The sequence below is a fragment of the Betta splendens genome, chromosome 17 (genome assembly GCF_900634795.4).
Source record: "Betta splendens chromosome 17, fBetSpl5.4, whole genome shotgun sequence".
Lineage (NCBI taxonomy): Eukaryota > Metazoa > Chordata > Actinopteri > Anabantiformes > Osphronemidae > Betta > Betta splendens.
In genome coordinates, this window is record NC_040897.2 from 15,588,826 (window position 1) to 15,602,588 (window position 13,763).

A 13,763-nucleotide genomic window follows, 5' to 3' on the forward strand; every position below is an offset into this window, starting at 1 on the left:
CTTTCTGTTCAACGTTTGCCTGTCATTCTTTCCTTCCTTATGCCTGCTTCGTTTCCTTTTCCCCAGGGTCTTCCTTCCTGTAATTAGATATTTGCTCCCCTCTTGTCCGTTTAAACAAGTCTTCTTTCCCGTCAGGCTCTGGACGGTTTCTTCTTTGTGGTCAACCTGGAGGGCAACATCGTCTTTGTCTCGGAGAATGTCAGCCAGTACCTGCGCTACCACCAGGAGGAGCTGATGAACACCAGCGTCTACAGCGTGCTGCACGTAGGAGACCACGCCGAGTTCATCAAGAACCTTCTGCCCAAGAGCCTGGGTAAGAACCGCAGCAGGCCAGCGTGTGCTCCTGTGTGAACCTCCACCTTGGTCAACACAGTCACACAGCGCCGCCGTGTTTGTTTTACCCTGCAGCCTGAGATGAGTCACCTTAGAGCAACAAAGTGTTTCTGCCTGCTTAATTAAGCAGCACTAATGATTTACCTTCCATTGACAAAGCGTTAAAGACTGAACTGGCTCTTTTCTAGTTATCAACTATCAGTATTCGAAGATGTGTTGAACACGTGTTCATTTGTCCTTCTTTGTCTTTCAGTCAATCATCAGAGCAGTGATTCATCCCACAGGAGCAGCCACACCTTCAACTGCCGCATGCTGGTCAACCCGCATGTGGACGGTGAAGCCCAGCCGCCCTCAGAGCAGCAGGAGAAGCAGAAGTACGAGACCATGCAGTGCTTCGCCGTCTCCGAGCCCAAGTCCATCAAAGAAGAAGGCGAAGGTAGACTTTACTGATTGCTTCTCAAGCGTTCGCTGCATCTTTGGAGTCCGACTGCTTAGTTTTCTTCCCTTCCACTGCTGCATTCTTGACATTCTATTCTTTTCCTCTAAGTTTACAACTTTTTCTTAACTTTCTGGTTCCTCATCACTCTTTCCATCCCCTGTCTCCAAGTCTCTTGTGACCTGTCCTCCTTTCATCACTGCTTCTCTCTACTTTTCCTCCCATCCACAGGGAGAGACTAATTAGCGTGTGGCACTTTGTCATCTTCCCATCTTATCTTATCTCACACACACACATACATACGGTACATAGTGGGGGAAAGAATCTGTCTGCTGCTCTAATTTTAGTTGTCTGACAACCAGATATTGTGCCAATCTGTCCTCCCATCCAGAAGGAGGCTGTCTGGTGGACAGACAGGGGGCTGCAGGTTAAGACTGATGTTTGTGCTGAGGCTTTGACTCCGACTCTCAGCCTTGACATCAGTGCTGAGGCTGATGTCAGTGTTGTCTTGTTTGATGCTGTTGTGGTGTTGAAGCTATAAGGTAAAAATATTGGAGGGTAGGAAGCAGGAGGCTCCAGTTTAGGTGCAACTTTGCAGACGAATGCAATCCAGAACAAAAAGTCTATATTTCTTTAAATCTAAACTACAATAATGGTTTTCACTCCCCGTTCATCGGAGCTGCTCATCCTTGTGGGTTGTGGGTCTACACCACTTACACTGAGCTGAATCAGCCTTAATATATAAGGAAATAAGAAGACATAGCCTTCAGGCACGTGGTGACTTAATGAAGGATTATTTTACCACCTATTATTTCACACATGCAGATTTCCAGTCTTGTCTCATCTGTGTGGCAAGAAGAGTTTCTGTCAAAGAAAGACCCGCGATGCCGATGTACGAGAGCTTCACCACACGACAGGACCTCCAAGGTAGAGGACGCTTCTGCTTGTGATTACCTAAAAACGAACGCGACTGCTGTTACTAACAGCGTCATCTGTGTCCAGGGAAGATCACGTCTCTGGACACCAGTCTACTGCGGGCGTCCATGAAGCCAGGCTGGGAGGACTTGGTTCGACGCTGCATCCAGAGGTTTCACCTGCAAAATGACGGCGAGATTTCATTCGCCAAAAAACACCAGCAGGAAGGTGATTAGCTAAACTTCAGCTGCTAAATCACATTTACTACCTTTGTCATAACACTGTATATAACCTCTGCTTCCAGTGTTGAGGAACGGCAACGCACTCAGTCCCATGTACCGCTTTGCCCTGGCAGACGGCACCGTAGTCTCGGCTCACACCAAAAGCAAACTGGTCCGATCTCCAGTCACCAACGAACCGCAGCTTTACATGTCCCTGCACATCCTGCAGAGGTACCAGCCAAGAAGTGTCTTCCTAAACGTCCCCTTCACTTGAAGCTTAAAACCTTCTGCTCGGAGCCCTTTATTCAGACCTATTCTAGACCAAAGTTCTGCTGCCGTCTCTCTGAGCGACCAGTGGTCAGAACACAATGCCAGGACTGTTACCCAGAGCATCCAGGGTTCAATAGCCAGAACGTGGCCTTTCCACTTCCACATGTTCCACAGTAAAAATGTGTCACTCTAGAAGTGAGCACAGTGAGACCTTTGTGCTGAAGCCGCGTTCGAGACCCAGCTTTTGGCCTCAGAACCAGCTTCGTGTTCTCAGCTGGGTTCGCTGTTTCAGAGATTTTCACACATTCATAGATGCATTACTTTCCCATATTTTAACCCTAACCTCAGTTATGTTCACTCTAATAACCCTAGCTGTTATTAATTAAAGGGCTGCTGCATATTACAACAGATAAGGTATCAATAGGACCACGAGTTATATTTAGAAATTTATTTTTTTTCTACATTCTATTTTTTTACAAACCGTTTGTTCCCTCTCTTCCAGGGAGAACATGGGTGGCATCGCCACAGACGTAGCTGGTGGCCAGGGCCTAGTTAACCCAATGACCCCAACCAGTGTGAGTGCTCCTTCCCCCTCCCCTGATGCTAGTGTGAGCAGCAACACCCACCCCTCCCCACTGGCTGCTAACACCCCTGCACGCGGCTTTGGGGCGGCCTTGGCCCGAGCACCCACGCCTCAGGGAAACAGCCATGCGTTCAAGGTTGGCAGCCCTTCAGCCCAGAGAAGCCCCAGTGTCACCTCAGGGGCCCAGGGGGCCATGTTGTCTCCTCGTCATCGCCAGAGCCCCAGTATGGCAGCTAACAGCGACAGCCCCCATCTTCCTCATAACCCATCTGGTTCTTACTCTCCTGCAGCCAGCCTCCACTCGCCCGGGTCAGTTTGCAGCAGCACAGGAAACAGCCAAGGGTTCAACTCCCTCAGTGCACTTCAGGCGCTCAGCCAGGGCCACAGGGTTTCCCAGGGTCTCATGGAGGGGCACAATCCAGAGTCACCTGACACAAAACCAGTTGGTCTGAAGAGTCCGCTTAACAGCAGCAGCGCTGGCAGCCAACTGACCAAGAACTGTTCCAGTTTAGAGGCTGACTTATTCGGAACCTTCGAAGATCAAGACTTGTCATCTCAGAACCAAGTGGGTGAGCAAGGAGACGGGAAAGATGATGATCCGGACAGCTTTGGAGCTAACGGAGGTCTGGATGAGTTTGGCGATGGTTCAAATCACCTCCTTAATACCAAAGGGCACACCAAGCTGCTGCAGCTGCTCACCACCAAGCTAGAACCCTCTGATCCAGGCTCACCTCCCGGGTCTCTGGGCGACCAGAGCTGCAAGGACCAGCTGAGCGGCGCTGGGCCTGTGGGGGGAACTGGACACAACAACCACTCCACCTCACTAAAGGAAAAGCACAAAATACTTCACCGCTTGCTGCAGAACAGCACCTCGCCTGTGGAGCTGGCCAAGATAACGGCCGAGGCCACGGGGAAAGACTCCACTGGTCCTGAGTCGGCCGCCGGGGACAGCGTGGCCGCCCTGGGGGAACTCTGCGCCAAACAGGAGCCAGGCAGCCCCAAAAAGAAAGACAATGCGTTGCTGCGCTACCTGCTGGATAGGGATGATAACACCATCCTGGATAAAGTCATCAAGATGGAACCTGGTGAAGAACAGAAGCTGTCCAGTGTTAAGAGGGAGAAACCGGACTCAGGTTTCAACATGGCCGACCAGGTCAGTGATGTTACCAGCAGGGTAGTCAGTTTATAACACTGCCACATAAAAACTGGAGAGAAAAGCCACACATGAAGCTGTCAGACGAATCAACAGAAGATCTGTGGTGTTGGCTCCGTCCTCTTAGTCAGTGCCCAGTTTAGCAGCAGATCTTCAGCAGATCTCTGCTGCGGCTGCATCCTGTAGTTTGCATAAAATTGGTTCTGGTACAGTATGTGAGTTGTCTTGCCTGAGGAGCAGGCTGCCTAAGCAACACATGATGGCAGCTCTGTCTTCAGAGTAAACAGAAATAATGAAGTAATCTGTCAGCTTAACAGATTTACATATGTATGTATTTAACAGGCCTATAAACACCTTGGAGTGAGAAGCACAAAGCTGCTGAGCTGATGCTGTGTCAAACACGAGGTGGTCTGTGCTGCTTGAAACCTTAAGAGCACCATGCTGACTGGGCTGATTATTTAATAACTGAGCAATGGTTCTGTCCAGCACTGACCCAGAGCAGCAGCTAAAAACACACAACGTTTAGCCGACTGGCAGCAGCAGAGGGCGGCTGGTCAGGTGTCAGAGGTCCAGCATCCTCAGCACCAGCAGCTGTGCCGCTCTGTTCCTAGAAGCATTCTTGAAGCCTGAGGAGTGAGATGGAGCCAGGGGTAGGCTTACACTGTTGATGTTGGTCCAGCTCACCAGAATAGAAGCAAACAATGCCGCCAGGATGAAAGTGGAGGGTAACAGGCTTGCATGTGTGTGTAGACGGGTTTATGCAGAGTCAAACATTATGCAGCGGCAACATGGAATGCTTTAAATTGGAAATTAGATTAGAATTAATTCAGAGCAATAATTTAAAATGTGTGTGTGCCGGTGTAAAGTGATTATCAGGAGGGTGTGTGAGCGTGTGCACACATCTCAGCCGTTGCATTTTTTCCCACATAGTTCTTTGGTCAAACCAAAGGTTGTGTCAGATTCTGTGAGCGGTGGCTTCGACAGGGATTCCTCCACGCACGTCTGTGGTTTATACAGAAGCTTCTGTATAAACCACGTGGTTTATGCAGCATGCTCCTTACAGTAACAGCGCCCTTCAATCAAACGTTCTGTCTCATCTTAAAGCAGTCAAGCCTTCGACTCTTCAATATGATGACAGACGATGCACCCAGTTGCTTGTGGCAACAACAGTCTTGGCTCAACAGACTCTGCACCTAATTGAGTTCTGCTCATCTGTCTTTCCAAAATGTTGATTCATTGGAAACATCTGGACTCACAACAGCATCAGTATGAGTCGTGATAGAAGTATTAGCTCTAAAAGTGAATGTGCTTCAGTCTGAGAGTCTGGAGTGGACGACTGCCACCTCTAAATAAAGCTCAGCTCCACGTGGTGAAAGAGATGTGTTTTACCTTCTCGTTATAAGTGATGCCCTTGGTGTGTGTCCTGCTGTTCTCGCTGTGTGCGTTTGTGTAACGTACACAAGCCAAACACAACTGTGACCATGTCTTACTGTACATCACACATGACCTCATTAGTGCTTGCAGGTTATTTTTAGCTCCCCCTCTATTTATCAGCCGTACAGCTGTGTGTGTGTGTGTGTGTGTGTGTGTGTGTGTGTGTGTGTGTGTGTGTGTGTGTGTGTGTGTGTGTGTGTGTGTGTGTGTGTGTGTGTGTGTGTGTGTGTGTGTGTGTGTGTGTGTGTGTGTGTGTGTGTCGTTGTATCTTTTCCTAATTGGAAAGTCAGTTAGAACATAGTCAGAGGCCTTATATTTTTTCCTTCTTTCCTTCTGTGCATAGTTTATGGCCGCTCTGATCCTCCTGTTGTACTTGAGCTGTATTTGGTGTTTGTTGGTTCTTTTGTCATTTGTACATTCCGTGCTTCGCATCTTTAAAGAGCAGGACCATGCTGGAAAGGCTGTCCTCAGCAGTGCACCCACTAATGGCTTTGACCATATGTAAGATGAGCGATGTTCACTCCTTGAATTTGTGTAGACACTCCTGTGAGTTGTGTTCTTCCCTGTTGCGTATCTCAGACCAGTGAGCTAGAAGACCTGCTGGAGGACCTGCAGAATGGTGGCCAGCAGCAGCAGCTGTGTGCAGCTCAGCCGCCGGCCAGAGGACCCTCCTCCTCCTCCTCTTCCTCCGTGCAGCAAAGTCCCTCTGTGGACAAAGCCAGCGACATCAACGACTTCCTGCAGATGACGAACAGCAGCAGCAGCACCAGCCCCCACAGCCGGCACCGAGGCTTCCCTCCTGCCGGTGTGTCCCAGATGATTCTTGTCTCCTGCTGCTAAAAATGTTTATTACTGTACAAAATGAGTCTAATCTGACTAAACAAGTAATAAATAAATCTAACCTCAGGCTTCAACGGTGCCAGGATGGGCCAGCCGGGCCGAGGAGCTGCTCCAGCCAGGACCATGTCTGTGGACAGCAGCATGGTCCCCAGCCCCACGAGGCCTTTCCCTCCCCAGCACAGGAACATTAGCCCCTACTCCTTACTACAGCAGCAGCAGCAAGGCATGATGGGAGCTCACACAAGCATGGCCAACCCTGCAATGGCAAATCCAGGTCAGGCAGATATTCACATCATTCTTAGGGGTTTAACCAAGGCAGAAAAAACAGCACACACTTTTAAAGTCAAGTTAGGTCTTCAACACAAAAAAAGGTCTAAACTGAGCTGTGTATTTGGAGAATTGATCATTTTGTTACTGCACTGACTTGTTTTCATTGTAATTGTTTAAATGTATGACACCTTTATTAAATGCACCTCTAAGGTTAAATCCCTGTTGTTTCTGTGTTCAGGAGGGCCAATGCGAGGCTCCATGCAGCAGAGCTGGGCTCCACAAGGGCCCATGATGGGTCAGGGGGTGGGACCAGGTCGCGTGGTGCCCAGTACCGTGCAGCCCACGAGAGGCCCGCCCGGGTCCAGAGCTATGGTCAGCATGCAGATGATGGGCACCGGTGAGAGGAGGAGCAGACACTAGTACACAGTTCCTCACGTGCTGACATCAGCCAGCTGTCGTCAGATCAGAGTCTGATCATTATTACTATTGTTATTATTATCTTTCTCAGAGATGGAAATGGGAAATCCTGCTTATCCCCAACAAGTTCCACCCAACCAGACAGCACCATGGCCAGACCGCATGATGATGGACCACTATGGTAACCACAGCAGGTAGGAGCACGCCTTCATTAAGGCTTCACATGTGTGATGCCTCTGTCTGGACCGCTGGAGGCTGATGAGGCAGTACTGCACTGTGTCTCCCAGGCCACAGTACAACATGCCACAGGAGGACACTATGGGATGTTGTGGCGCGGGGTCCGAGGCCCAGGCCGACGAAGGAGCCCTGCTCAGCCAGCTGTGCTCGGTGCTGAAGGACTATGAGGGTCTGGAGGAGATCGACAAGATGCTGGGAATCCCCACGCTGGCCGGACAGGTCAGAGAACACGTCAGCGAGTCTTTATGTAGCGTCTTACGCCTTCAGCGATGTTTGCTTCATACTCATTGTATTCTATGAAAGTATGGGATAACTTGCCTCCTCATTAAACATGCAGCTCCAATCAACACTTTAAACTGAGGAATTAACAGATTGTTCTGAAGTAGCGTTGGTGTTGCTCTTCATTAGCATTCAGCCAGCGGTCCACTCGGCCTCCAGCTGACTTAATAAATGGGTTTAACATGATGTAACACTAATTCTCCAGATACTGAACATTCACACCCTACACAAGAGGAAGCACTTGTTATGCAGAGTAACAGCACCGACTTTTAATGATTTGCCCTCTGCTCTTAACACGCAGGCTCCTCCCTCAGACCAGGACCAGTACATGGGCTCCTCGGACCCAGTGGGCATGAAGCCTCCCCAGTACAGCCAGCACTACAGCGGCCAGCCGGGTTACGGCGGCATGCCTCCTGACGGCGCCTTCCACGGCCCCTCCATAGGCAGGCACATGGGGCCGCAGAGGCTGCCCCCTGCTGGGTACCCCCCGGTGATGCGGATGCCTGGCAGCGCAGGGCCCAGACCCACCGGGATGAGGCCCGGGGTCCCACATCCCATAGCTCCACCTCAGCCCAACAACCTAAGAATACAGCTGCAGCACAGACTCCAGGCCCAGCTGGTACGTGGCAACACAAGCTGCAGCATCACATCAGAGACTGTTGGTAAAACTGTACGTAGGTCTGATTGTCATCATCTCCGTCATGACTGTGAATCAGCAGTGTCAGAACAAGAATCATTTGCAGGGTGACGGGTGAAGTGATAGTGTCTTTCTCGTTCTGTAACATTTCTGAATTTCTGAAGTAAGTGGCAACAGGACACTGGTCTTCAAAGCCATTAAACAAATAGTCTGTTTGATAATATTGAATAATGGATGCTGACACTTTCCATTGTTCCTTCCTTGTTGAAGTGCCAGCGCTCATTACCATGAAAAAGACCATATTCCCAGCATGTGTAGTAGCTACAGAACCAGCGCGTCCTTTTTCTCTGTATGTGATGCAACAGAGCAAACAGTGACACAAACAGGGTTCAACGAGTCTGAACCAAACGAGACGAACGCGTTGAGCTTTCTGTCGTCACCAACTGTTCTCTGCTCCCAAACGTTTCACGCACACAGGTACATTATGACTGCGTACGAGCAGAAACTGGACCACGTGTGAGCGGCTGTGAAGAGCAGCTTCTTAAAGCTCATGTCCCATCTTATTTCAGTCCTACTTTCGTTCTATGTCCAGTTTTTAGTTTGGGCCTTTCTAAAAACGGTTCACTGGTCCTTTTTGAGGTTTTCTTGAAGCGTCTGGTTATTTGTGGCTCTAAACTGCCACCTGGTGGTTGAGCAGCATGTGCATGTGTGTTCTACCAGCGGGGGTTTGTGGACCTCCCAGCAGCAGTGTTGGACCCACATTCTGCCTTTGTGCACATCTGGATGTCTTGGTTCTGCTCTGCTCCTCTGCTGGTTACGCATCCATACATTAGTCACTGCTTACAGATGCTCACACTCTCACCCATGCCCCACATGAAGGCCCTCTGGCTGTTTTAGGTGTTATCTCAGCATGTGAAAAGTGCTGAGAGTCTGTCAACAGAGAATATGATCACAACAGAGGTGTAAAATTATTTAATGTGAAAACAAAGGGAAGCTGATGTGATAGTGGGCAAATCGGACCCTCTAACACGTGTTCTCTGCCTGTTCCCTTTTCAGAACCGCCAGCCAATGGTGAACCAGATGAATCTACCTCTCAGGTCTAATGTACCAAACCAGGTCAGTGTGTGAACGTGTGGGTGTCTCTGTTTTACCCCCCTCACCCGTTAACACCGTTGTTTCCTCTTGCAGGGAACCGTCAACGCCCAGATGCTGGCCCAGCGTCAGCGCGAGTACCTCAGCAACCACCTACGCCAACGCCAACAGCAGCATCAGCATCAGCATCAGCAGCATCAGCAGCAACAGCATCAGCAGCAGCAGCATCAGCAGCACGTGCACCAGCAGCGCGCCATGATGATGCGCACGCAGGGCATGAGCATGCCCAGCGGGGGCGCCGCCCCCACGCCCATGCCCATGGGCGCCTCCAACCTGCGGCTCCCACAGGGCAACCCGCAGCAGTTCCCCTACCCAGCCTCCAGCTACGGTACCGGCCTGCCCTCTCCTCCTCCACCTCCTCATCCCGGATCCTGCAGCCCCTTCTCCTCCCCTCTATCCCCCAGCCATCATCTGGCTAGCCAGGGCATGATGGGAAATGTGGGCGGGCAGTACGGTGGGGTAATGAGTCCACCATTACAGCACAGTGCCTTCCAGTATGGCAGTGCAGGTATATGATCAGAGCGACGCAGTGTCTCAGTGTCCTGTGTGGGAGTGGTTGTGATCAAAGTTAGTCATCCGTTCGTTGATTGGCTGTTTCATGTCTACTCTTTATACATGTGTGCCTGCCACGCTGCTCCTTCTGTACCGTGACCTTCTCTCCATTTCAATCTGCAGGAATGAGCCAACAGCAGCATCAGGATCCCGGGTTTTCGTGCGGGGCCACCACCCCACAGAGCCCTCTGTTATCCCCCAGGATGGGCCAGGGTCAGAGCCCCATGCTGCAGCAGGCTCCGGGCCAGCCGCAGACCCAGGCCCAGGGTCTGAGCCACGGGGGGCCTCCCGGCTACCAGCCCCCCAGCGACCTCAACGGATGGCCTCAGCCTGCCAGCATCTCCACCAGCAACAGGTAAAGCCTTTGGTTGTCAGTGTGGATGCGGGGAACGCCGAGCGCGCCCTCTGACCGGCCGGTCCTTGTCTCAGTGTGTACCCCCAGCAGAGCCAGTACTCCACACAGCCCAATGGAGGAATGTACCACAGCAGCAGCACCATGAATCTGGGAGTGATGAGCAGCAGCGGCAGCAACATGAACCAGCTCCCAGGACAAATGACCCCCATGAGCTCAGAGCAGGTAGGAAACGCACGCCTGTCTGTGAATGAGCTCAGATTCCATGTAACCAGGCTTTTTTCAAACTGTCTGTGTTTTTCCTCACACAGGTGAGCAACAGCAGCCTAATCCTGGAGCAGCTGGCAGGTATTGACATGCTGACACAGGATGGCGATGCCAGTTCAGTAAGTACGCGATGCACACGTTTCCTGTGACCGTCCGTGAGCTAATGTACATGTTCTCCTCCCCTCTGGGGGCTCAGGCCAGAGGAACCTTTATAGACGCATCCTAAATGTCTGCCTTTCTTTTTCTTGAAGTTCATTATCTTGAGTATAAATTGGAATCTATGGTAAAGAGTCTGATCATTGACACTTCATGATTGTCTGTCCTTCACAGAACTTTTGCTGATGCCGTCAGTGGCTGACAGAAGCTAACGCCGGTGAAGCTAACGCCGGTGAAGCTAACGCCGGTGAAGCTAACGCCGGTGACCCTGCCCCCGCCTGATGGAAGCACCGTCTTTGACATCAGCAGACTCAGAGGCACAAACGTGGCTCACGCTGATTTGACTTGTTATGCAAAGAGTCAGGATTCACAGGGAGGATGTCGTCTGAAGCGTCTAGACGACAAACACAAGGACGAAGCTAAAAGAGGAGCCTCAGAATGCTGTCACCACTTCCTGCATCCAAGTTTTATGGACTGTTTTTTATTTTACATATTTATTGTGTTGTTTGAAATTTAGTAATGAAAACAACAAATTATGCTTCAAAAGCAGAACATCAATCAGCCGCATTTGGTTTTTATCAAAACCAACCAAGTCTATTGAACACATACAGTAAATCACTGGGTGGAGAAAAGGGTAAATCATGATGCAGATCCACTGGTTCACACATGATCTCTAATGCACCTGGGTACAGGCAGGTTTCATTAACCACGTGGTGGTGAAGAGGTGTCGGTTTATTATATTAACATAAAAATACCAATCACATTAACTTGTTTAAACGTATTCTAGTGTAATTTATGTTATTTATTAGTAATTTATTCATATTAAAATTGGATAGTCAGTCTCATTTATCTTGGAAGTCGTGTGTGTTCAAACTGTGATTTTTTTTTCCCTGCAACATGATTTAATCATCGTTTTGATTTTAGGGGCTCGTGTTTAGACGTTGGTGTTACGGCACCAGCGGCAAAGAACTAACGGTCGTCCTCTGTTGCTGTCAGCTGCTGGGCTGAGCTGGTTATAAAGCATCATTAACCACATTGTTCTACATTCACGGTACCTGAGCCAGCTTGAATTTACACTGGATTATATTGAGATGCTCCACGGAACCAACCTGACTGGTTCTGCTCCACGCTCAGCGTCGGCTGCTGGCTGTGACCCATTCAGACCAGGGTTTTTGGAGTAGTCTGTCTGGTGTCTGGTTCGGTCCCGGGGCCTGACTGAAAACACTGCTGTTTAGAGCTTTAGACGTGCAGGCAACACAAAAAGGACCTTTTTTGTTTAAAAAATCTCTCAATGGTACATTTTGATGTCAATTTTTAAGATTAATATATTTCAACTGCTGTAGTTACAGTGTGCACATTTAATGACTTTTTCAATGAAGGTTCATGTGTATAGATAATGTACATACTTGGATTTATAGCAGCCTTTTCCCTAAGTGGCAGTTTGGGGCTTTAGTTGTAGGAACATTTCTCAGAGACTAGAAATATTTTATTTACTGAATTAAACCTCAGAGGACGAACTGGTCAATATGTAAATGATCTGTAGAACATGTACTTATTTTTCTTATAATCAGTGGCTCCTGCTTCACTCTTTTCATTTGAAGGTTTGGCTAAGCTAATTAGCCAACGTGGCTCCAGCATCTCGCTCTCTGCCTTCAGGATGTTTCTTCTGCTTTAACCATTCCACCGACTCTAATGGTTTCATCTGTCCAGTTCATGGATTCATACCCAGATTCCCAGTTCTGGGTTCTGTGTCTCCACACTACAGCCAACATGGCGTAAAATTCATCAGCTTTTGTGGCATTTTTGCTTATGTTCACATTTTACTTTACAAACTGTTTAGATGTGGTGATTAACTGAAGGACAAATGAAAAGTGTTTTATCTAATGTTTGGCATTAAAGACAAACTCTCATACAGCATTTTATCTATATAAATATATTAAAGCTCCTTCTTAATCCATAGACATTTTTTATTATTTCCAAAATACTGTAATTCCTGTGAGTCCCTTTAAAATGCTGAAGACGTGGCTTATTGCTTCAGAGCTGTGCTTTTCTCGCTGCTTTGAACTAACGTGGGTTTTAATGTGTCACAAACTGCTGAGTAAGTCGTTTTTCTCTAGGAATGTACTTTTTATAGCTGAGTTGAACTTGTTAATCAAGTGTTGGGTGACGTGTGTGGTTCATTTGATGAGTTGCACCTGCCAGCACCAGGCTCCTCCCTCACTAACAGTGTCTGTGGTTCCAGTCCATTTAGAATGAAAACGGGCTGATGTGGACAGAAACACAGCTCACACTATTGGATTGTCAGAGCTCGTATCTGTATGAGGATGATTTGTCCTGTGCCACAGAGAGGAGGTACCGTTTCTAATTCTATCATTGCCACACTTTTCCTGTAGAACAGGCCATTCTTAAGAATATTCCACAAGGTTAAACAGACTTCTGCTCGTGATTCAGAGTTTGACAGTGCAGTGCTAAAGTCTCCATCGTCAGTCGAATCCTCTGCTGTGATGTTCATATTAAAGCTCTCAGAAGTTCACTTCATGCAAGCTGTCAACTCTCATGTCACTGTTGCCAATGCTGCTCGTTAACTTATGATTCATGCCACTGTAAATAAATTATTTTTACTGAGCGGAGCTTCCTCTGTCGTTTTATTTCGTCAGCTTGGATGCGCGTGGCGTCTTGTTACACATGCAGGTTAAGAGGCCTGTTCTCCATAGCTGCACAACGCTGTGTGCAGTGCTGTTGGCTCGTCGGCAGGGGGCGACATTAGACAGGTTTCACCCCGAGGTATGTACTGTAGGTTTACATTGAATCCGTTCACTGGCCACTTTATTGTACATTGTTTATGTTAAATATAGATTCAAGCATCAGAACAATCTACTCTGACACACAGTTGAAATTGGGACCCTGTAAAAGTAGAGTAAATGGAAGCAATTGTGTTGGATTGAATGAGACTGTCCATGAAAATGTATAAATGCTGTGTGAGCTGAGTAATAACAGTGTAGTTTCCATCATGTACACACATTTTTCATCCTACTATATAAAATGTAAGGAAATTAGACACTTGCGTCATGTCGTTGATGAGTCATGCAGTTTCCTGATTTAAAATCTTCCTCATTTGAGGAAGTGATAAACGGCAAAACTGTGTCCACTCAGAAACACGTGTTAAAGTCCACGTAGGCCAGATTGAAACGCCTGAACCGGTCCAGAGCCTGATGACCCCAGCACGGCCCGTCAAATCTAATCCTGCAGCAGCGCCACT

At 48.7% G+C, this 13,763-nt stretch overlaps 1 protein-coding gene across 3 annotated transcripts in view; it reads left to right on the plus strand.

Moving 5' to 3' along the window:
* The window catches only part of LOC114844144 (nuclear receptor coactivator 2-like), a 32,799-nt gene extending 19,670 nt beyond the window's left edge, over positions 1-13,129 (plus strand). For 2 of the 3 annotated variants that reach the window (XM_029131257.3, XM_029131256.3), the window contains exons 5-22: positions 136-313; positions 587-769; positions 1,595-1,696; positions 1,772-1,912; positions 1,989-2,136; positions 2,678-3,911; positions 5,925-6,150; positions 6,253-6,459; positions 6,694-6,852; positions 6,964-7,066; positions 7,160-7,328; positions 7,690-8,007; positions 9,082-9,141; positions 9,214-9,685; positions 9,853-10,084; positions 10,159-10,306; positions 10,393-10,467; positions 10,679-13,129. In XM_029131257.3, the coding sequence (XP_028987090.1) occupies positions 136-313; positions 587-769; positions 1,595-1,696; positions 1,772-1,912; positions 1,989-2,136; positions 2,678-3,911; positions 5,925-6,150; positions 6,253-6,459; positions 6,694-6,852; positions 6,964-7,066; positions 7,160-7,328; positions 7,690-8,007; positions 9,082-9,141; positions 9,214-9,685; positions 9,853-10,084; positions 10,159-10,306; positions 10,393-10,467; positions 10,679-10,690 (4,167 nt within the window). In that variant the 3' untranslated portion in view covers positions 10,691-13,129. The remainder of the gene's footprint in view (positions 1-135; positions 314-586; positions 770-1,594; positions 1,697-1,771; positions 1,913-1,988; positions 2,137-2,677; positions 3,912-5,924; positions 6,151-6,252; positions 6,460-6,693; positions 6,853-6,963; positions 7,067-7,159; positions 7,329-7,689; positions 8,008-9,081; positions 9,142-9,213; positions 9,686-9,852; positions 10,085-10,158; positions 10,307-10,392; positions 10,468-10,678) is intronic. The other variant, XM_029131258.3, reaches the window with a different exon arrangement.
* The last annotated feature ends 634 nt before the right edge of the window (positions 13,130-13,763 follow it).